The 22,072-nt window shown below is 40.3% G+C and overlaps 2 protein-coding genes across 2 annotated transcripts in view; one reads left to right on the top strand and one right to left on the bottom strand.

Moving 5' to 3' along the window:
- The window catches only part of GIGYF2 (GRB10 interacting GYF protein 2), a 75,815-nt gene that overhangs the window by 26,648 nt on the left and 27,095 nt on the right, over positions 1 to 22,072 (top strand). Inside the window, 2 exon segments of the mRNA XM_032119255.1 lie at positions 2,354 to 2,465; positions 3,013 to 3,053. Coding sequence (XP_031975146.1) covers positions 2,354 to 2,465; positions 3,013 to 3,053 — 153 coding nt within the window.
- Positions 7,760 to 16,959, bottom strand: KCNJ13 (potassium inwardly rectifying channel subfamily J member 13). The gene is made up of 3 exons (XM_032119273.1): positions 16,792 to 16,959; positions 10,207 to 10,687; positions 7,760 to 9,355 (listed from the first exon to the last, which is right to left on the bottom strand). The coding sequence occupies exons 2-3, from the start codon at positions 10,682 to 10,684 to the stop codon at positions 8,733 to 8,735; spliced, it is 1,101 nt and encodes a 366-aa protein (XP_031975164.1). The 5' UTR covers positions 10,685 to 10,687; positions 16,792 to 16,959; the 3' UTR covers positions 7,760 to 8,732.

Genomic DNA, 22,072 nt, shown 5'->3' with positions numbered 1-22,072 from the left:
TTTGTTTCTGTTGGGAAAGCGTATGCAGCTTTCCACCTCTGCTACCTCAGAGACAGGAGATGACTCAGTGCCTCTGTTCTGTTTTGACTCTGTGAACTGCTTCGGCTTTATTATCTCTTGTGAGAAGAAGGAAGAGAGCTTTCCTGTAGTGAAGAAATTAGGCAAAAATTGCTATTGCATGAGCTGCTGAAACTTTTCTCGCTTTTATTTGTGAAGAATAACAACTTTGAGTCCTTTTCCAGGATTTTAGGGGACCCATAATGCTTTAACTGGATAAACATCATGCTGGTTTTGATGTTATATCATGTCTTCCTGTTTCTTGCCTTAGCAACTTGTTTTACACTCGTGACTGTGGTCAACCTTGTAGTATCAGACTTGCCTTGCATAGTGAAGGTATCTGTGTTTCTAATAACTCTCATAGGTCTGATGCTAATTTCTTCTCTGTTACCTAGAGTGCTCCATCAGCTCTTCTGCCTCTCCCTGAGTTTATGTAAGAACAGCTATACTGAATATGGCAAGGGTTTGCTCAACTCCATAGTGTCCATAGTCTAGCAACAGCCAAAAGAAGGCATCTTGGCAAGAGAATAAGGACTGAGGAAAACACAAAGGTGAAGAGGCTCAGCTGCCAGATATTTGCAGCTCAGTATATTTCCCGAACCAGATGTGGCCTCTGTTAATGAGTTTTGTTTATCTTCTTTGAGTTTGTCCAGTCTTCATCTGAACTTAAGCATCCTCAAAACTTTGTGGTAAGGAAGGCTGCATCTTTGTGATTGTGGGAGATCTGCCACTGATCAGCTTTGCTGGTGATAGAACAAGATAGTTTTGTCCAAAGAGGATGTTAAAATTGTTCCTTATACACCCTGCAACCGGTTCTGCCTGATACAAAAGCAGTTGTGTATTTGAAGACTCTGACTGGCTTATCTATGGATCACTTTCCTTTTTCTCTGCCTGAAAAGCAGCTTTCTGCCCTTTTCCCCTGCTGCCTGTTCTAAGAGATTTGGTATAGAATAGTAGAGAAACTCTTGCAACTGTCATGATTATTTCAAAGTTTTCTAGTCATAAGGCACTGAAACATGGTATGATTCCTTGATGCATTCAGGTGTCCTTAGATTTTAAATGTAGAGGCTTTTTATTACTACTTTCTTCAGAAGACTACAAGGACTTCAGTCCATTCTGAAGGTGTTCATTTCCTGTTTAACTTGGTCATTCTGTCTTACTGCTCCAGATCTCTGGTCTGGTTTGCACCTTGTGCTTTGAGGTGGTTTTTTCTTTGAAGCCAGAAAGAGAGAAATATGAAAAGATTGATGTTTGAGACACACAGCCAAGAATTTGTCTTAGCAGGTGCTTTTTAGGTTCTAGAACTTGACTATAGAGACTGCATGTATATGCAGGCAAGGCATTATCCTGACAACTAGCTGATAGATGTTCCACTTGTTCATCTTCTTCCCATGAGATCATTGAAATGGTAAATTAGCTGATTAAAAACCTGCCATTTCTTCTGCTGGAGAGCTGTGGGAAGAAATGTTTATCTTTTGTAGATTGGGAAACTTCACCCCAGCCATTAATCTAACCAGTGCTGGAAGTTGTTTTGAAGGGCTGGGGATGTGTGTGGGTGTTGTTTTTCTGTTGTGTGTGGCTTGGTTTTTTTTACCCAAACTCCCCACACCTTTTCAAGCCCTGAAGACATGCTTCGAGATGCTTTGCTTGAGGATATGTCTGTAACTTTCTGGCTTGAGGCTTGGTACTTGGTAGCTGTCTATAAAGAATCATTTACTGAAGAGGTCAGTAGGATAATTTTTAAGCTACAGCTCTAATGTGGTTCTTCATTCTGACCTGCCTATAGCCATCCTGTGATCCTTCTTTTCTTCCCACTGATCCTGGGGTAGATTTTTGCTGACAGTCACTAGGACTTAATAGCGGTGAAGCATCCTTCTCCTTTATGACCCTTGACAGCAATAATGAAGAGTACATCTGCAGTGCCATTATACTGGAGTTCGCTGTTAAAAGTAATCTGATTTTTGTGTGTGAAGCACACATATGCAATGTGGATGTTGTGTGAACAACGCATACTTATTTGGTAATTTCTCTTGGGTAAGTATCTGTGTTTTTCTGCATCATATTTATTTTGGAATTGTTTGCCTGTTCTGTCTGGTCTTGCACTTCTTGATAAGAATTTTTGCATAAGACTCTTTCTTCAGTCTTTGTTTCTTTTTCATTTTTGTCCCAGATAATTTCACTGGGGCTTAAGACTGCAAGATTAGTTCACAGGGACACCAGGAAAGGGAAAACCTACCTGATTCTTTCAACTTCTTTTATTATTTATACAAACACTTGTGTTTTTTTGTCTTTTCAGGCAGAGGCCGAGGAGAAAGCGGTTTCTACCAAAGAAGTTTTGATGAAGTGGAGGGTGGATTTGGGCGAGGAGGGGGCAGGGAAATGCACAGATCACAGAGTTGGGAGGAAAGGTAACAGAACTCTAGCCCTTAAAGTTTTTTACACACATCTGTTCAGCTTCCATTTGTGCCTTTTGACTTCATAAAAACACTTTAGGAAAGGTAATTAGTTATATCTGTGAGTGAAGTGTCTGAATTTCTAAGATGGAGTCAAACACACGGAAATGTTTCTTGAGGCTTAGGAGCAAGTAAAAGAACATTTTTTGCAAAGAATTTTTCTGATGAGTTCCTGGAAAGAAGGAACTACTTTAAGAGAACATAAATTATGACAGTTGCAATGGAAGTGCTGGTGCTAAGGATTTGCTTCAATTTTAGTTTTGACATTGTTCACAGTACTTAGGGGCACATTTGAAAACATTCCCAGTTCCCAAGGGCCGTGTGTGTATTGGTGTTCCTGAAAATTTCAGTTGTCACTTGGACCTCTGAAGGTACTGTCCATCAAGCTCCAATTTTAAAAAAGTTCCCCACCAAGTAAAGAAAACCAACAAAACCTATACCTAAAGTGAGTTTTTGGAGTAGTTCCAAAACCTTATTTGAAACTTCTATTCTGCCTTTCTAGGGGAGACAGACGCTTTGAAAAACCAGGGCGAAAAGATCCAGGTATGGTTTTGTTACTGTGTGGGCAGAAAATGGGAGGGAGGCGCAGGGTGTGTTTGGGGGGGTGGACCTATACATATATCAACCTTTCTTATTGCTCCAAGTATATTGTTGGTACAAGAGTCATGATACTGTGCCGGGTTGCTAAATGTGTTCTCAAAGTGTTGTTTCTCTTACTTTGTGTTGTTCTTGCTATTGGACATTTAAGTGTGGTAGATAAGAAAAATGTGGAGTAAGTAGGTCCTGTTTATTTAATTAAGATGTGATGTCTACAGCTGAAGTAAGTTCCTGTACCTCTGTGAAAGAAGCCTGTGCTGATGAACAGGTGTGCTGTGGCAATATGCCTTTTCTGAGTGCAGCTTTAAACATTCCTGGCATGGGCTGTTTTGGTACCCAGGACTTCTTGACCATTTGAACTGCTAATTTTTTTGAATGCTTGCTAGTGTGAGAGAGATCCCAGCAGTGTTCTGAGGTTCCCATGCTGATGGGATTTACTGTTGATCAAATTAGTTTAGTCATCATCTGAACCTCCTATTCAGTGTGGTTATCTGCTCTCCTGTCTCTTGTTCCTCCCCTATTCTGTTTCTGAAATACATCACACTGGCCACATTCTGGCAGAATACTGCATCCTTAATTGTGGCCCAGTGCATCTTAACATCCAGCTGAACTTGAGTTGGAGTGAGTTTGTCATCTTGGAGATGAAACGTAGACATTCTAAGGGTGGTGGGAACATCAGGGCAGCTCTGGCTGTCTGGTAACTGCAGTGACTTTTGCTGTTCGGGCTCGTGCGTTGCTTGTTCTCTGGTATGCTCGTTCTCTTTCTCTGTGGCATGTTCCCATGTGCATGGAGCACAGCTGTGCCTACTGAGAGGTTTTTGTACTAGGAAGAGCTTACTGACTGTGTCTTCTCTGTTTAGGACCCAGGGGATCTTTGGCTTTGCTAGAGGAGTCTTGGCTACATACCCACCTTGGTAACATACTGAGAAAGCCTAGGTCAGAAGAGATAGTTGCTAGTTGAATTTAAAGACAAACCCAAAGAGATCCAATTGCAATTAGAAGTTGACAGGAATGTATTTTAATCCCTGCTTAGCTGTTGGTATTTTTTTAGTAAGGGTAGCATAAATTGCCATATTAATAATTTTCCAGATTACCGTGGTGACACATGCCAAGGAGTTTGCTTTCAAAGCCCTTCCAGTCCTCTCTCCATGTAGGAATTGATGTTCACAGCTTCTAAAGAGTGCTTTTATTTTTCTGCTTGTTAAGTTGAATGTCAACACAAAACTAAGATGTGTGTGGTTTTCCTCATTTTTCCTCATTTCCTTTAAAAAGAGGATACTTCTAGAAGATTTTTTGATACTGGTCGGAAATTGACCGGTTTTAAACGTCAGTAGTGAAACTTCGAACTTTCTGTGTATCTTTATATTCAGAGATCTTCTAGGAAAAAATGAAAATAGGAGAAAGTAAGTACTACTGAGATTTCAGGACCGCATTTTTTACAAAAGAAAAGTGGATGTAAAAGTAATATTTACTACAGTTGATTTAGTTTTATTTATTTAGCTCCTTCTTGTTGTTGTGATTAGAAATACAATTCCAGTTCCAGGCTATAGAAGGTACCATGTTTCTGATAAAGATGGATAAAAATACTGCATATTGGTATGGGATCAGATGTATTTCTCAGTTGAAATTGAGGAGAATTTACAGTGTGCAAAATGTCCTTACTGAAGTTGACTTCTGCCAGAGGTTGACTTCTACAGCTAGTGTAGAGCATTTTGTGTTTGTAGCAACTGCTAGTGATCAGGGCTATGGAGTGCATCTTCCAAGAACTGTTCCCTGGGGAAGATGGTGTCCTAGTGCAATTTGTTGGAAGCTCATTGTGAGAGATGATTGTGCTCATTCTCCAATTATGAAGCTTTTTGAGTACCTAATTGCTCTTCTTTAGTCTCGTATTTCTTGGCTAGTCAGTATGAGAAGCAAAAGACCTTCAATCTTTCTGAAGTTATATTGTAAAAATACTGTTTTAACAATAGTAATTTATGTTTGTGTAATTTATTGCTGTGTTAGAGGTTAATGTTGCGGTAAGTGCGAAGACCATTTCTCACCTGTTTACTTCCAAAGAGATAAGGTGGAGAGCACAGAAATATTGACAGAAGTGTTGGTCTGTTCTGACTTAAGCCTTGATTAATTACAAATAGTTACTATTATGCAATGGCTTTCCAATGACAAAATATTTTGAGTGTGAGAGTGATACAGATGTGCCGAAAGAAGTCCCAGGTTAATAGCAAGTACTAGTATCCACACAAAGCTATGGAAGCAGAAAGGTCAGGAAAGGAATTGATAGGCAGGTTATAATTTGGGTTAACATGCTTTAGCGGATGCCTGTGCTGGTTTTTGTTACCTTGGTTAAACTCGTTTGTTTAGGATTTTATTCTATAATGTTACCGTGCTTCAGTTTTTCATTGCTCTTTCACAGGGCCTTGAATTCAGATTACATCATTTACTGAGTTGCCAACTTTTTCATGTTCTTTGTTCTGGATGATCACATTAGAGAAAATTATTAAGAGATCAAATATTGAAACACTTCTGGGTATTTGTAATGGAGGACAGTGCAAGAACCCTCAATTAAAAATCAAGAGATTAAAAAAGTAATAGAAATTTAACAAATACTTCTCAAATATGATCAATATGCTGTTCTTAAAAATTAATGATTGCTTTTTCAGTGCACACAACAGTTTGCAAGGTCACATTCAACTGATTCTCAGCATAAACAGTATCTGTTCCTGGTTTCAGCATGTGGCTTGAAAATGCACGAACTATTTGCGAGTTTCTGTTGCAGATTGTCACAGTTCTTACAGACTTCACTTAGAACCCAAATTGTTTCTGGAAGGCTGAGGCTGTTAGCAAAGAAAATGAGCAGGTTGCTTTCTTGAGCACGTCTGTCTCTGCACAAAAGCTGCTTAATTTTCTGTGCAGTCTCCTGACTAATACCAGCTTAGTAGCTGAAGGGATTTGATTAGTTACCAGCAGTTACAAACTGGTAGTAAATAATCATGTAGCTTAAGCAAACCTGTTGGTAAGTCAGTTGTGGAACCTGGTTGAGTTCTGTTTAATGTGTGGGTTTTGGTTAGGTTCAGAAGACTTGAGTATAAAAGGTGTGTTCAAGTGGCTGTAAAAAGGAGGTTGAATTTCTTTAAATTGTACTTTCCCCTCACTCTGCCTGGCTCGTTCTCCTGCCCTGTCTTGCTGGCAGGAGGTGCATCCACAGTAGGTTCATCATCAGTTTGCTCTTGTGCTAAAGCATGGAGTGCTGTGTTGGTGCCTCAGAGCCCATCAGCAATTTTCCTAGGCTTCTGCTCCACTTTGGGCCATGGGATGTTCCAGTACTTTCAGACATCCATGATTCACCAGTTCTCTGGAACTGCAAAAGCAATATTAATGTTTTTTCTGCTCTTGTTCTGAAGTAACTATACAGTTCTTTGTCTAATTTGCTTCTGCAGTATTACTCAGCTTTGCATTCCAAAATGTAATATTTGAGGATTGCATTCAGCATATACTAACAACATACTTTTTTTAATACCTGCTGTTGTACTGCCTTTTAAACCAAATCTATAAAGAGAAAATTATTTTAAAACCAGTACAACTTTAAAGTATCAAGTCACTTAGAAATCAAACAAAACAGCCCACCTTTGATTAGATGTTAATTGAAATTAGAAACAGCTTTGTATACCTTTGATTCTAAATCCTGAGATTATAGTCCCATGTGATAGATGGGAAAAACAATGCCTCACCCAGAATACTGTCAAACAGAATACTCAATACCTCACACAGAATGCTGCCCTATTCCAGACTTGACACAGGAGTCTGTTCTACTGCTCTTGTGCTGGTTTTTAATTTGTAGGACTCTTATCAGAGAATGGGGAAAAAATGCAAGAAATAATTTAAAAATTTTGGTGTTGACACAAGGGTGGAAAAGGGCTCTTTAAACTGTGTATGAGTCAACAACTAAAAAAGCTGTCATGAAAAGGGATGAAGGCAGTGTAACTTGATAGTGTGCTGCTCTCTAAGCTCCACAATAGTCATGAAGGCTTGTCCATGAATTAAGTTTGAAAAAGATTTTGGGAGTGTCTGTGATAAATCTGTCTGAGGTGTGCAATGGGGGAAGGCAACACTTGAACTGTTTTGGAATGAGAGCTCAGTTGCAACAAAAATGTGGCCCTTCTGCCTCATTCCCTGACTCTGTGTGGAATGCTTCTGTGGGGTGGCTCCCCATTTCCCCAGACCCTAAACCAGAGTAGCTTTTTGCTGACCCCATTTGGGTTACAAACACACTTCAGTGAACAATTTTGTGACTTGAGAAGAATTCAGTTAAACCATCTCACCAGATAGCTTGAGACCATTTTTCCTGTTGCTGACCACTTGGGTGAAGTTAAGAGGAAGCATATTTGGTAGTGTGTGATGCTGTTGTCAATGGAAGTTGCTATTTATGCCTCTGGGTTTCTGGGAAAAGCCTTTTACCTTTGAAAGATAAATTTATTTAAATTCTACTTGAGTGTTCAGGTATGAACACCTAATAGGCACTGTTTTTGTCGAGAGCTTAGAAATAGTTATGCATCATTGTATTTTTCCTCTAGCGTCTTAAATTATTTAGGATCTTCAGAATGGCATCTTAATTGCAGTAGGTTTATGAGGCACTTAAATACAGAAGTCTTGTGTATAGTTGGTTTTAATTTTTTATTTCAAAATTGATTAAAGTGTCTCGAAATATCTTTTGTGCTGTGTGTACAGGCAAAGATTGATGTTAGAAAGCATAAAGAAATCAATGAATGTAGTTCTACTTCTCATATATATAGTGCATCCTTCTGGGTCAGATGTACTTGAGACAAGCAGCGCAAAGGTGAAAATGTGTGGAATGTATGAGCCTTAAAAAAAAAAAAAAAGGGTGTTCATTCATTAAAAAGTCTTTTTTTTCCCCCCCACTGCTAAATAGTTTATTTAGTGTTTTCAAATAAGAAAAAATTTCCATTGCAGTATTTGTCATATACATCCAGATTTTTTGATAGACCTGTCTGGAAGTGAGATGTTCTCTTATTTGCAGAAGGAAAAACTGCACTTAGTATTTACAATTTTACTTAATAAGCACAGCAGGAATGTTATTCACTGCCATGAGAGATTGGCAGGACTTTCAGCCATCTGAAAAATGATGTAACTCTGTATTCCCAAAGAGTTAAGAGAATAGAAGAGCTAGGCTCTTGGATGAACAGTTACTTACACCAGAACACATGTATTTACTGAATGACCCTGTATTGTTTTCTGCTTTTGTTTTGTTGTCCATTTTGTCACAAGCTGGTTAATTATGACTTTGGTCAGCTTTGGGAGTTTTCTCAGGGCCAGTGTGGCTTTAATCACAGTCTGGTGAATTCAGCAGGTAGCTCTTCTAATTTCTTAAGCATTAGTACTGTGATTCATGCACCTGACTTCATATCCTGGGTGGTTAATGCAGCCTCTCCTCAGGGGGCACACGAGCTCTCTTCACTCTGTGTATCACGTTGTAATCAAAAGGATGGGAGTACAAGAGAGAGATCACTAGAAGATGGCAGGGCAGGCAAGGAAGGAAGTTTTTAAGTGGAACCCGCAAGTTTAATGTAATAATAATTAAAAAAGCACGAAGTTCAAGGTCTGTTATCTCTACTCTGTGAGGCCAGTCTCGGAGAGCTGGAAGCTGTCGGCATGCTGTCCATTGATGCGGATCTCCTTGTCAGTCCTTTTTGGACTCTTTGAGTCAGCTGCAGCCGGGAGCTCAGGTATAGTCTTGTCAAAATTCTCCATCTTGATCTGGTATTCACCTTTGGCATTGCGGGTTAGCAGGGAGGCAAAGCGGTGGTACAGCAGGATCTCTGATGGGAGATAGGATGTTCTCCTCTGACATGTTTCTCCTGTGCCCTCCTGCACAGCTGACAAGAAGACGACCAGCTCAAAGTGGTGAGGAGCTTCTCTCTGCAGGAGAGCAGCCAGCGGGCTGGATGCAGTCATGGAATGGTAGTAGGTCAGTGGGAAGATGAAAAAAGGACATTGGTCTGCAGTGATGCTGTCCAGGTGGAAGTCAATGCTAGTTTGGTGCAGCTGCCCACTCTCTTGTTCTTGGTAAAGTATAGCAGAGATCTGGACGCTGGTCAGGGGGCTGGAGCGAGTGTTGGCCACCTGGAACATGAGGTGTGGCTTCCCCTCTGTGTGTGTGACCACGGCGGAGCGTGAGAAGCGGATGGAGAGTGCCCGGTTCTTTGGGCGCGCGATCTTGGCCACGAAAGCACCTGGAGCATGGGAAGGAGCAAAGTCAGTGTGAGCACAGAGCCTGGGCTGGTTCCCTGCAGGCTCCAAAGGAGCAGAAGCAGGCTGAGACTGGAAAGACCATGTTTGAAAATTGCTAGATTGGCATCATGCTAACTTGCTTTTGTTCAAAAAAGTACAGCTTTCCTAAAATGTTTATTTTTCTTAATTATGTTCACTTACTAATGTTTGGAAGTTAACTGTAGCTGTAAGGAGGCTGTTAGCTTGCCCCAACTTAGTGCAATTGGTAATAGGAGCTGATCTTGGTGTGTTACACTGTAGAAGCTCTTTCTAATACACAGTAAACTACCCTGTGTATTTTCAAACTGTTTTGAAGTACTTTAAACATGAAGAATATTTTAAATAACTTAAAATACCTCAAAATAGCTGTGACATTGTAAAAATTTTCATTACCTTGGGTACTGAGGAATATGTAAACACTGAGTTAAAGATCAGTGAAGATAGCTCAGCTAGACAAAAGTATACCTTAAAAGTCAAAACAAATTGACTTTAAATATTGTAATTATGTGGTAAAAGCTTGGAGAGATAATGGTATAAGAAATAAATGATTGAGAGGGATGTGCAGTGATCCGCCACAAGTATTTTCCGATGAATAGTGAAATTCCTAAGTCCAGATACTGATAACATCTAATTTGTCTCTCTTGATGAAAGGTGTTTAACTTTTAGTACTACATAGCTGAAGTCTTGTCATCCTTGTAGTGGCTACCTTAATTATTCTTTCATATATCAAAATGAACAGTATTTATTTCTAGCTCGATTCTTAAATCCAATTGTCACACCAGTTGTATGTAAAGATGCAGTAGGAAGGGATTACCTGTGATGAAGGCTTCTAGCATGAGCCCCAGGACCATCTGGATTGCCAGCAGTGCAATAGCACTGGGACAGTCCCCACTTGGGAACATGGTACCGTAGCCAATCGTGAGTTGTGTCTCCAGTGAGAAGGAGAAGGCAGCTGTAAAACTGGTGATGTACTTGACACATATAGTGTGGTTGTCAGGTGGAGCATTATGGTCCAGCTCCAGGTCCCCATTCATCTCAGCCAGCAGATACCAGAGCACTGCAAAGACCAGCCAGTGAATGACAAAGGAAGCCGAGAAGACGAGCATCATCCATCTCCAGCGCATGTCCATGAGTATCCCCCACGCATCTCGGAGGTACACCACACCTCTGCCTTGGGCACCGGCCATCTGGAACGTGCTGTGTCCGTCCTTGGTCACCAGCCTCAGGTATCTCTGAGTCAGGAGGGGAGCGCTGGATTTGGTGTTATTGCTCTCTATCATATCTGTTGTCATCTTCTAGAAAGGAGAAGAAAGGGAAAAAAGTGAGACAATGCCACATATTTGTATTTTGCCTAATGTTCACAGCTTCTGACACATCAGCAGGGGTTGAAATACTGCAGCCAACAAAAGAGGGCTTATACATTGCAATCCAGAGAAGATTAAGTCAGGAGCCTGGAGAGGAATTTACCACTGTTTGTGGTAATACTTTGCTAAAAAAGATTAGGTTTAAAAATCTGACTATTACTCAAATTCTCCCTGCTTAGTTGTTTGAATATAAATTTCATACTTTATCTTCCTAAATTTACATTGGAGTCACATGCTTTAATTCTTTAGGGCTGAGTGGGATGGGATTAGGCATATTGTGTATGAAAAGAAACTGAATTTTGCTCATTATATTAGGTTTTGTAACTTCTTTTGAGCAGAGTATAATAATTTACCAATACTGTTATGAATACTATTAACAATAGTATAGAACTAAGGAAATAATGTTTATTATATTATTTCTGTAATGTATTTATGCATTTTAGGGGAATGCTGTACTTTAGCTACTAGCCCTTTCTGACTCTCCTAGCTCAAGAATTGTCTGCTGTCTGCACCCACCATGTCCAGTTAAACAGAATTACAGTATTCAGGGCAGAGCTGCTTCTGGGAGTCTGCGGCTGTTTATGTAAGGATCAGGTAAAAAGAGGGCAGGAGACCAATATGGAAAAAATACACTGTGACATAATTTCCAGTCTAGTCTGCCTGAGCAGTGCAATTTTTATTAGTGACCAAATAAAATAGGACAGCAAGTATATGGGAATTAAGGTGGAATTGCAGATATGGGAAGCAAAATGGGTACCTGTAAGTATTTGACATATTAGGCTCCTTTGTTTGCTTTTAAACCTCAAAGCTTGTGGAATTTGCTAGAGCTGCTGAATGTCTTTTGAAAAGATACTGGTCACTCAAATCCATACACTTTATAAATACTGCATGTTTAAAGTTCACCTGGGACAGATTAAAATTAAGTACAGGTTTGTGTAAAATAGAGACTTCATAATGTGTACAACCTGTTTAAAACAGTTTGTGAGGAAGCTTGTTTGTAGAACAGCAGAGGATTTAAAAATACATGTAAGTTCTGCAAATGATAATTACACATGATGTATTTAGTCACTTTTGTTTTCCTATCAATTTTGACCTTTCTTTGAATGATGACCATTTCAGTCTATTACCTTTTTTTGTAGAGGAATTGGATTTTTCCCTTTCATCAGTGCCATCTTAGTTTTCTCTTGAGATGCATTAGATGTAAGGATCCTGAACTTCAGAATGAGTTTATGGTAGGTGAAAATTTGTCTTGTGATCTTTGTTCCCATAAACCAGCAGTTTCCATGACTGTTTGCTTAATCTTCAACCAAATTTTAGTAACTACAGAACATTCTATTTTGCTTTTACTTGTGTTTGATGAGGTGATGTTTGGTGTTCGTTTGATGGGGTATGAGGATTGACATCACAGTGACTACTTAGCTAAATTATTTTTTCTTTTCTTCTGTAGCTTCTCAAAACCATCCAGCTATTACTTCTATCCATGCTGTAGTCAGAGTGAGATAGAGTAGATGATGGCCTGAGTGGAATTTGGTGGTTTCCTCCTCATCTTTAATTTTCCAGTTCACATCTCCCAGGAGGAGTATTTGGAAACCATTCCATGTGTCAGAGACTACAGTGGACTTGACAAGGTTCTCCTGGAGTATGATACCAGGCTACTTTTCTTGGGGGATTTTGGTCATAGTCTATCCAGTTTATAGCATGACCCCCCCACCTTCACTGAGTTGGCTCTTCAGTCTGCTGCACAGCTCCCTGAATGGCAGTTCTCACTCTTACTGTACAGTAACCTGAATGCAATTATACATTCAGTAATCCAGTGACTAGTGACTTGTCTGTAGAGCACAGTCCTTGTGTTAAGATTTAGACGAGCCCTTCTGGAGGCCTTGAAGGAGCTGGAAAAAGGCATCTCTGAATGGGAAGGATGATGGGGACCATGCTCAAAATGAGCTCTGAACAGTGTCTTGGTTTTTTCATCATAGAGTAAGCAGTACTCAAATGCTCCCTTGATTGAATAGAGAACACTTACAAAACAAAATGCCTCTGGGTGCATCATGCATTCTAAACAAACCAGCAAACCAACAAAAACCCTAAATCAACGAAACACAACCAAAAGCCAAAGGTTGTGTTTTTCTGTAAATTCTCATGGTACTTTGAGGGCAGCATCTGCTTTGTAGACTCTAAGCAATTTGGGTTTACAAAACAAATACATGTTGTGAGAATGATTCTGATGCTGACTGATTGGTGACAGAAGCCTTTTGTGCAGTGTTATGTACATTAAGGAAAAAGGGAAAACATTCTTAAGATGGTACATTTGTCTTGGCTGTGCTTCAGATCTTCATGTGAGTGCTAAGGCAGTGTGGTTGAATGCTACAGAGAGCAAATGCTGTCATCAGTGTAGGATCTCAGATTTGTCAATTAAGTAGCTTCTTAGGGTGGTGACTAATCACTTAATGTTGTCTTAAACTCTGAAAAAAATCAGTCAGGTTCTTTGGGATCTTATCAATGGGGGAGGATTGATTCCTGACATATTTTGAAGGTGCTTGAGAAAGAGCCTACGTTAGCTCCCAGCAGCACATTTCAGAACAGTCCTGTGTCTCCGCTCCTTGAGACTCCCAGCAGGTGAATTTGCCTTCTGAGGTTAACCAGGTTATGCACCGGTACAGTCCTCTGATTTTTCTAGTCTAGGACTGTTGAAAATGTTAGTTTCCTGTTTTGGTGGCAGGGATAGCATTGGAAATGTGTAAGCTTGAGTTCAAAAACCCCTTTTTTCAAGTACTCTTGATGGATTAAGAGTCACAAGTCTCAGCTTCTTGGAGTGAGAAAAACAGATAAGAAACTGCAAATAGACTCTGAGAGCAGTGCAGTTGGGTGAGAGTAAGAGGCAAAAGAGCATCTGCCCTGTGGGAAATAGCTTACTCAGGCTGGAGGATCAGTCCTCTGTATTCTCAAAAGCAGAGGCAGCTTAAGAGCAGATGTGACTTTGAATTAAAAAAGTCTTAATGTCTTCTATCTACTCCTTTCCTTGCCCATAGTAACAAAATACAAATGCCTTCTTTCCTTGTTAGTGATAAATTAATTAAGTTATAAAGTACCATTTGGACCACCTGATTGAATCCCCTGTGTGGCATGGTCCTTGATGTGACCTCACATTAATCCCAGTTTCAGTGTATGTTTTGGGAAAGATACTCAACTTTGCAAAGAGAAAAATTCTGTGTTTGTTGGAGATTGCTTGTTTCCACTATAACATACATGCACTGTTTCTTATCCAGATTTGTCCAGTGTTCTCTCTCAACGATCTTTGTTATATTATTGGGTGGGTTTTGCTTTTCCTGGTTGCTGACTTGTGCAACTGTTGCAGCTTTGGGGTGTTTCTTGTCCCTTCATCTCCCAGCTGATAGCCCCTGACCAGGAACTGTCAGAAATCACTTTCCTAAACCTCTTCTGGCATGCTGACCAGTCCCTTATCACACATTTGCTGTGTCTAATCCTTCCTATTTACGTTCTCTTGAAAGCTAAATTGTCACCAGCACCAGTGTGTTGGTCAGTTCTTAGCTTTTTTTGGTTTTCAGTCTTTTTACCACTTTGTCCCTCATCCTGGCTTCTTTCTTCTATGACAAACCCTCTAAGACAAATCAAGGTAGGGTGAGTACTAATTTTTCTTCTAGCAGTGGGACAGGTTCTAAACTGACCTGGCTGGCTAGTGATTTATGTGTGATAAAACCTTGTCTTACAGCTTTGGGATGTTGCTTGCATTTCTGAAATTCATGATCCAGGCACACAGATCTCTCGTGCTTTGCCTTTTTGATCGAGATCTTCTTCCTTGTGTTGTAAGAGCCTTTATTGCATTCGTGCTCCATGCCACCACATTGATTTCCTCTCCTTTCCTCTTGCTTAGCTTCTCCTTAGGACTTGGGTAGGGTTGCAGGGGAACTCATTGGCAGCACTGTCTTTATTTTCGTTTGCCTTCTCAGTTGAAGGCATTCGAAGTGACACTTCCAGCCTGTTCGCAGTTCAGTACACAAATGCATCTGCAACCTTCTGAGGAGCCTGAGCGAGGAGCTGTGTTCAGGGGAGACTTTTGCTGTGTTGCCCTAGCTGCCCACCTTCTAGTCTTAACAAAGTCTGTTCTAATTGACCTTGGAAGGGATTTGAAACAGTTTATGCTCTGCTTCTTCATTCTGACAGGAAAATGGTCATGAGGACCTGCTGTTTTCTGGGAGTGACTGCAAAAACTGCTTACAACTGCAGCATCATTTGAAGATTTACTAGAACCTATAGGTGTGCCCCTCTGGGGGTGTGTACATTCCCTCTTTACTTAGCCTGGGTTTGCACGATCATGTACAAGCTTCAGATTTAAACCTTGTCTCCTCTGAGCTGGGATTGTGCAGATCTGTTGCTGCCTCTGTGCTTTGCAACAAGGACAAACTAAGATAATTTTTTAAAGGCATTTTTCATGCTATTAAAATGGCTATTTTGTGTGTTCTTATTTTTAGATTATTGGTTTTTGTATTTTTAGACTGAATGGCCACCCTTGGAGATGCTCTGACATTATTATTAGGAAATGAAGGTTTTTTTCAGTATGGATGACACGACTGGATCATATAACTTACATTAGGAGACAGTCTTAGAAATGTAGGAAGTAATTCAGTTTGAGTAGCTGCACTGGTTGAAAGCTTACGCTACTGTTGTGAGTAGAACAGTTAATATTTCAAGCATATTTATCCTTTTGGTTTTGTAGCTAATGCCTGAGATGAATGGAAGTAGTTTGTGACAAAACTGTTACTTCTGAGCGGTGTGCAGAATTAAGATAACAGTTTTCAGGACTTGTTACATTTATAAGTAGGTCTTGTAAAAATGGAAACTTGAATTTGTTGACCCCAAGCCACATTTTTCAAAGCAAGTGCTATAAAGGATAGGATGTGAGAGCTTGTACTTTTGGCTTTCTGTGACAGTTTATTACAGAATGCACTTTAAAGAAAAGAGGTGGTAAAATAGGAGAGTATATCTCCTTTTATAGTACAGAAAACAAGGCTGCTTATATACTTGATTTTTGGGAAGTCAAATAGTGCTCTGTTTTGTATATAATGTATTTTCACATAAGTACTCTGAGGATCCATGTGAACACTAATTCTTGATTTTGAAGTAGCATCTGAGTGGACCGATTAGCCTGGCCACTTTTAGAGAAGCAGAAAAGCAACATTTAAGCATCTTGGTAAAGGCTTTAAACTATTCTAGTATATATTAAATCCTTATCAAGAAACTTAAATGCAGAATTAAATATTGATAACGGAGGAGTAATTTGACAGTTATAAGGGAGGTTTTTATTTGATGTAAAGCTGCAGTAATAGAAGTTTGCTGCCACCCTTTTTTTTTGTGGGACTTGCTGTTTTTGAAGAGCAGTCATGCCCTGTGTGATGCAGACTTTCCCATGGCTTGCCTAGAATGGCTAAGTTTTGCAGGACGTTGGAGTTCACTCCATGCCCGTGTGGGGTGTCCTGGGCAGTGGTGCCAGCTCACTGTGTGTCCAGAAGCACAGAGAATTAATGCATTGATTGAAAACTGTTGAAGTCTGAGATACAATTGGAGATGGTAAAAGCAAGTTTGAAGATGTGAAGGTTTTCTTTTAATTTGTGATGGAACTGAAGTTAAATGCTGAGTTATGAGTGCAGCAAGGTGAGGATGACTTTTTCATTATTCTTGGCCAATTTTGTAACACCCAGCTACTGTAGCTGGAGCTTGCAAATGTTCCCTGTCTGCAGAACCTTTCCAGCCCTCATCTCAAAAACTTTCTGAAAAAATACTGCATAATGACTTTGATTTTGCTCTGTGTGTTCTTAGGACACCTGAGAGCATTTTCTTCTTTTTGAGGGTGAAGAATCAGCAACCATTTTGTTTAAGGTGATACTTAGTTTAGCAAACTTTAGAAATAAAACTCTGCCCTGGAAAGAACTTTGATTTCTTTGATTAAAGAATGATAGAACAATTCCAATTGTACAATAAGAGAAAAGGAAGAAAAAAATATGGTTTTGTGTACTTACCGGTCTTTGGGGGGGGTGTGTGTGCAGGAGGAGGGGATAACCTGGGCTCCTGGAGAAGGACTTCTCTGGTCTGGTGTGCTGGTCCCAGCACTAGCAAGAACCTTCCCACAAGTGGTTGGTAGAGATTTTAAAAAAACCAAAACCTTTAAAAATGGGTTTGTATGTCTCATTCCTGTGTTTATATGCTGGGGGGATTGGTTTCCATCTGAGGCTGATTTGATTGGTCGTTTTGCCTGCAGGGGGGCTGGTTGGCTCTGATCATGTGGAAAAGAATGCTGGTTTGTTAGGAGCATTTCTTTACCCAACACAAATCCTTAGCAGCCAGGGAGAAATCCTCAAACACTTACTTGGAGAAGGGGTCCCTTCCCCCTCACCTCCTTAATCAAGATAATTTTTTAGGTTTGTATAACCTAAAGTTCTACATGAAAGTTGAAAAGGCCAAAATTCCCTTGGAAAAGTTCTCATATTGCTACTGAAAACTCACTCTGTTCACTGATACCTTTTTTAACCAGTGTCAACTACTGTTTGTTTGGATGAAGAGGAAACACTCTTGTGTCTCGCTGCTGCTCCAGTTCTTCCTTTTCTGTTGTGTCCCAAGCTCTGGAATGTGAATGGAGAGGTGGATGCAGCTCATGGTGCAGCCTGCGGTCTCAGGAGGGTGTTGCTGAATTGCAGCCTAATGCTGCTCAGAAGATGTAGACCTGGCCATTTTGATTGCCACATTGCTCCTTTGTGAAAACATGGAATTAATCACAGGATTTGGCTAAAGCCTAGGAATAAAACAAGGCAGGTTAGGTGGCTTGCTGATTCCATGCAGCAAATGAAACCACTTTCACTTAAGCTATTTGCTCTTTCGCTCACTAAGTGAGAGGAGTTGTTGAGGGTATGTCTGAGCGAGTGGCTGCTCAGAGTGGTCAGTGTGCTGCCCTGCTGGACCAGCTCTGAGGACAGCTCTGGAACACAGTACTGGTTCACACTTTTTTTTTATCCCTTGGTGAGCTGCTGATGTGAGGGCTTTGACTGAACGTCAGATGTAAGAGGATCTGAGAAACAAAGGCTGTGGTTGTTTGCAGTAAAACTACTGAAGGCCTGCTGGGAAAATTATTAATGTAGACTTTCCTGCTTAGGAAACAAAATCCTCCCTATTTTTTCTTCTTTAACCTTCCCCCAGCCCTAAATTGCAGAACATTAATTTTTTGCTTCATTAGTATGGAACATTTTAATACCTGTTCAGGCACAGCACCGAAAGCTGATAGGCATAGTGTGACTTGGAGAACCAGGGCAAGTAATGTAGTGCCAGGGGACTCCCACCAGTGCGATAAGGCTGTAGGACAGTGTGACTCGCCCTTCACCCTTCCCTCTATATTCTGTCAAAGCTGAAATTCCACTGCAGACGGCCTCACTTAGTCCCACGCAGGATTTTGGTTTCAAACAGTATTTTCTTAGAAGCCATCTTTTGAACTGTAGAAAGCATATGCTGTGTGGTCACAGGTTTTCTAACCTAATTCAGCTGAATAAATTGGAAATCTTAACACAGTTGTACGGCAGGTTAAAGGAGATACAGTGCGTGATTTCCAGGTGTGTTATGGAATTAAACTCTTGTTAATTCCTTTGGATCTACTGGCTCACTCACACAGGTGACAGTAGATAATGGCCCGTTTAGTGAAAGAACACGGAGTTATAGTTGTGTAGTATGTTTGAGGCCTACTGTTGAGATTGAGTGTTTATGCAGAGAGATTGAAAATTTGAGGCTAGGAATGGGATTCAGAACTTCTGATCTGTCAGTGAGAGTCACTTCATGGAATTTGTATTGCTGTGGTGTTCCTAGCATGTCCAGTAGCGTTCTAAAGAGAAAGTAGTCTTTCTCTAGAAACATCATCTTAAGGACATTTATTTTATTCTTCTGTGAAATAAACAACAAAATTAACACATTTAGGCAAAGTTATTTCAGTTCCTTTAAAAATGCTGCAAAGGTTTTTCTTCTTATCTTCCCTTTGAGGAATCGTGTAGCAGGCAGCAGAGAGAAGAGAACAAGTCAAAGCACTTAATAGACTGTCTTGGTTTTTGTCCCTCTGTAGAGGAAATAGCCATGCTGTCAGTCGTCGCTTTCTTGTTTATTCTTTCCAGACAGTGAGCATGGCATAGGCCGGCAACGTGGGCTGACAGCCTGGAGGACAGAAGTTCTTTGCCATTCTGTTACTAAGTCCTCTTCATAAACACGTTGCCATGGGGCGACATCCCCGAATCCAGTCTTGTTCTCCACAGTTAGCGTCCCCTCAACTCGGTGTTGCACAGCTGTAGGCTTTTCTGGCTGGATACCACTCGGCTCTGTCTGAAATTTTCTGTAAACACCATTGCTGGCTTTGTGACAGGCCTGAACAGAGGTGCCCTTTTACTGCTCCTTCTCTTCAGGAAGTCCAGTCAATTAGTCCAAGGCAAAACCATGGATTGCGTTTTAGTTTCTTTCATCCTTAAAACGTTGCCAAGTCCCGACTCTGTGACCTGAGTTATTTCGGCTGAAACGATTGAGCTCAAATCTAGAAACAGTTGCAAAGAATATGCTGGGACTTTGGAAGTTATGAATTTAGATGTAAGCTGTAGGAATATTCCTGTATTCAGTTTGTCACTGTCTCTCTGTCACTTGGGTAGCTGGATTTTTCTGGTCCTTAACCTGTGACTGGTTTGTGTTTGTAAAGAACTAGTTTCTTGGCTGGTCTGTCTAATCTTCAGGACCATCTGATGCCAGACCTGTTTGGACACATACCTTGTTCTCTGACTGTTGCTTGCTGTGGTGTCCTAGTACCAGAAAACTGAAGTATGTCATGAGACACTGCATTTTTTTTCTCTTAATTCTGCTGAATGTGACATCAGAACACTCTCTGATGTGACACACTTGAGTGCTGCTGTGTTTGGAAAGATTTTGGAACCACAGGTGATCCCATCCTCAGATGAATATAATACTGACCCCTTATATTTGGGGTTTTTTCATTTCTACATTTCTAATGCCACAGAATTTAAAATCAGAAGAAGGGCAGGATCCCACTTGAGTCTGATCTGGCAAACAGCATTTGATGATTTGTAACCTCTAGAGAGATGTGTTTCAAACGCCACTTTCTGCAAATTCAGCATACAAAACCTGACTTTGATAGTTCAGTTCTTGGGAACAAAATGCGCTGTCCTAAGGACTAACAGAACCTGAGTTGCCTTGGTTTGCCTATAGCATGAGTAGGTATGCAGGGGGGCTAAAACCTGTATATACGGTGGCAAAGCAGACTTCACAATATTCTTTAAGTAACCTTTTTTCCCAAATGTTTTTGGGAGAGTGGAACAGAGCCTGTGAGCTGAGAGCTTGTCTGTGTTAAAGAGCAGTCTCCAGAATCAACTGAACTTACAATGGAAAGGAAGAACATCCTTTTTTCTTCCTTTATTGGTAGAGTCTAAAGTCTCTCAAATTATTGTTACTGAATAAGCGTCAAGTAATAGCTGTGAGTTTTTATGAAAATAATAGATAAATCTGTATATTACTTCTCTTGTCTCAAACCAGCGTTTTGAATAACTTTTCTTTCAGTAGCTGCTTTAGTGAGAAAAAAATGAGTATCTTGTGCTGCAGAATAAAAAAAAAATTGATCGATCCCCCTCCTTGTAGCATTTTAAAAAGAAATTCAGAAAGAACGAGGCATTGTCCGTGTTGTCTGGGGCTGAGGCTCCCCTGCACTGTGGGGTTGCAGCTCTCTGCTGTGCACCTCTCTGTGTTTCGCTTCCAGCTGACTCGGCTCTGTAGCTCTGCCTCCTGCTTTTCTGCTATGGGAAGCCCATCCAAGGAGCAATGGTGAGAGGCTTCCCTGCGCTTTCTGTTACCTTAGTCTGCATTTTTTAGATACCTAAAATGGAAAAAAAAAAAAAAAAAATCCGAAACTTAGATTTTTCTGTCTAGCTTGTTCCATTCCTGTATTTTCCATGAAGCATGGGAAAACAGAATGTGGCTGACCTTCATCTCCAAAGATTTGTCCACTCTGGATAAGAGAACTTGCCAGCATTGCACCTACCAAATGAAGGGAGTTGAGTGCCTCCAGCAGGTTTTGTTTTGTTCCGAGTCAGTATCATCAGAGACTCCCTAAAATACACTGTCTGAAGATTGTTTTGTTTTGTTTCTCAAAACCCCAGCAAATACAGAAGTGATCTTCAGCCAGATGTCCCCTTCAGTGAAGTAAAGGTGTAACTGGGTTATATTTGGCGTCATAGCTGACATTGCCTGTTGGTACTGGTGTGTAACTTTAAATTAGGTACTGGTGCTGGACTTTAAATTAGCCAATGTGCTTTAGCTCTTCATATAGGAGCAATATAAGAGGAAAGTATTCAAAAAAATTTAGAGCTGGAGAAAGATAATGGGGTTTTTTTTCCTCTGGTGTTTTGAGATGGTGGAGAAGGGATGTCAGTTTTTCTCCAAGGTGCATGCAAAGTAGAGAGCCCAGTATGTGCTTTCTGTCTCCAGAGTGCAGTATCTCTAGTAGGAAGAATTTTCATGTTCTAAACAGAGGTCTGATTTGCCACAGAATTTCAGATCATCTTTGTTTCCTCATCTTTTTCATTGACTGAAAAAATTGCCTGATGCTAAGAAAGGGAAATACATTCTCCTATGCTTCCTAAACTAAATTCTTAAAAATGTCTCTTTCCACCCCAGGAGTCTTAGTACATGATCATGCTTTCGTTTTTCCTGTCTTAATAAAGCAGGCATACTAAACGGGCTTCACCAAATAACCTCTTATATTCTTGGATTTTAGGACTCTTAAGAAGGAAGATTCAGTATACCTTTCTCTAGTACTTGAAAACTTTTCTTTTTATAGGTAACACCACAATTTCAGGTTAACACTGGGTAATAATATCAGTGAGGAAATGGCATCACTATGGTTCCTGTGAGAATTCTGGTGCTACACAGCTGAAGAAACATTTCAGTGATGGGCTGTCTTGTCAGGGCAAGTCACCAGTGAAAGCAACATCTGTGTTAAGCCTTGGAATGCTGGTGTATGACATGGAAATCTTGGTGTATAATGTGGAGTCTTTTCATGAAAATATTTATATCGTCCTTTTCTGACAGGGTTGCTCTTCATAAATACTTGAGGATTTTATGTTTTGTTTTAAATATGACATAATGTAAATTGAGAACTAAAAGACTATCCTAGCTCCTAAACTTCTAGTAGACTTACCCTTCAGCTCAAGCATGATTGCTTTTAGCCCTTCATACATGGACCTTGGCTCTCCAGAAGATGGATTCACAGCATAA

This window comes from Corvus moneduloides, chromosome 10 (assembly GCF_009650955.1).
Source record: "Corvus moneduloides isolate bCorMon1 chromosome 10, bCorMon1.pri, whole genome shotgun sequence".
NCBI lineage: Eukaryota > Metazoa > Chordata > Aves > Passeriformes > Corvidae > Corvus > Corvus moneduloides.
The sequence above is the reverse complement of the archived record's forward strand: the minus strand, read 5'-3'. Positions and strand labels throughout refer to the sequence as shown.

Excerpts from the sequence above, each read along its gene's own strand:
- KCNJ13 (XM_032119273.1), bottom strand. The coding sequence starts at position 10,684 with ATGACAACAGATATGATAGAGAGCAATAACACCAAATCCAGCGCTCCC. Across the intron at positions 9,356-10,206 it reads GCTAGAAGCCTTCATCACAG|GTGCTTTCGTGGCCAAGATC; the intron begins GTAATCCCTTCC and ends CCCATGCTCCAG.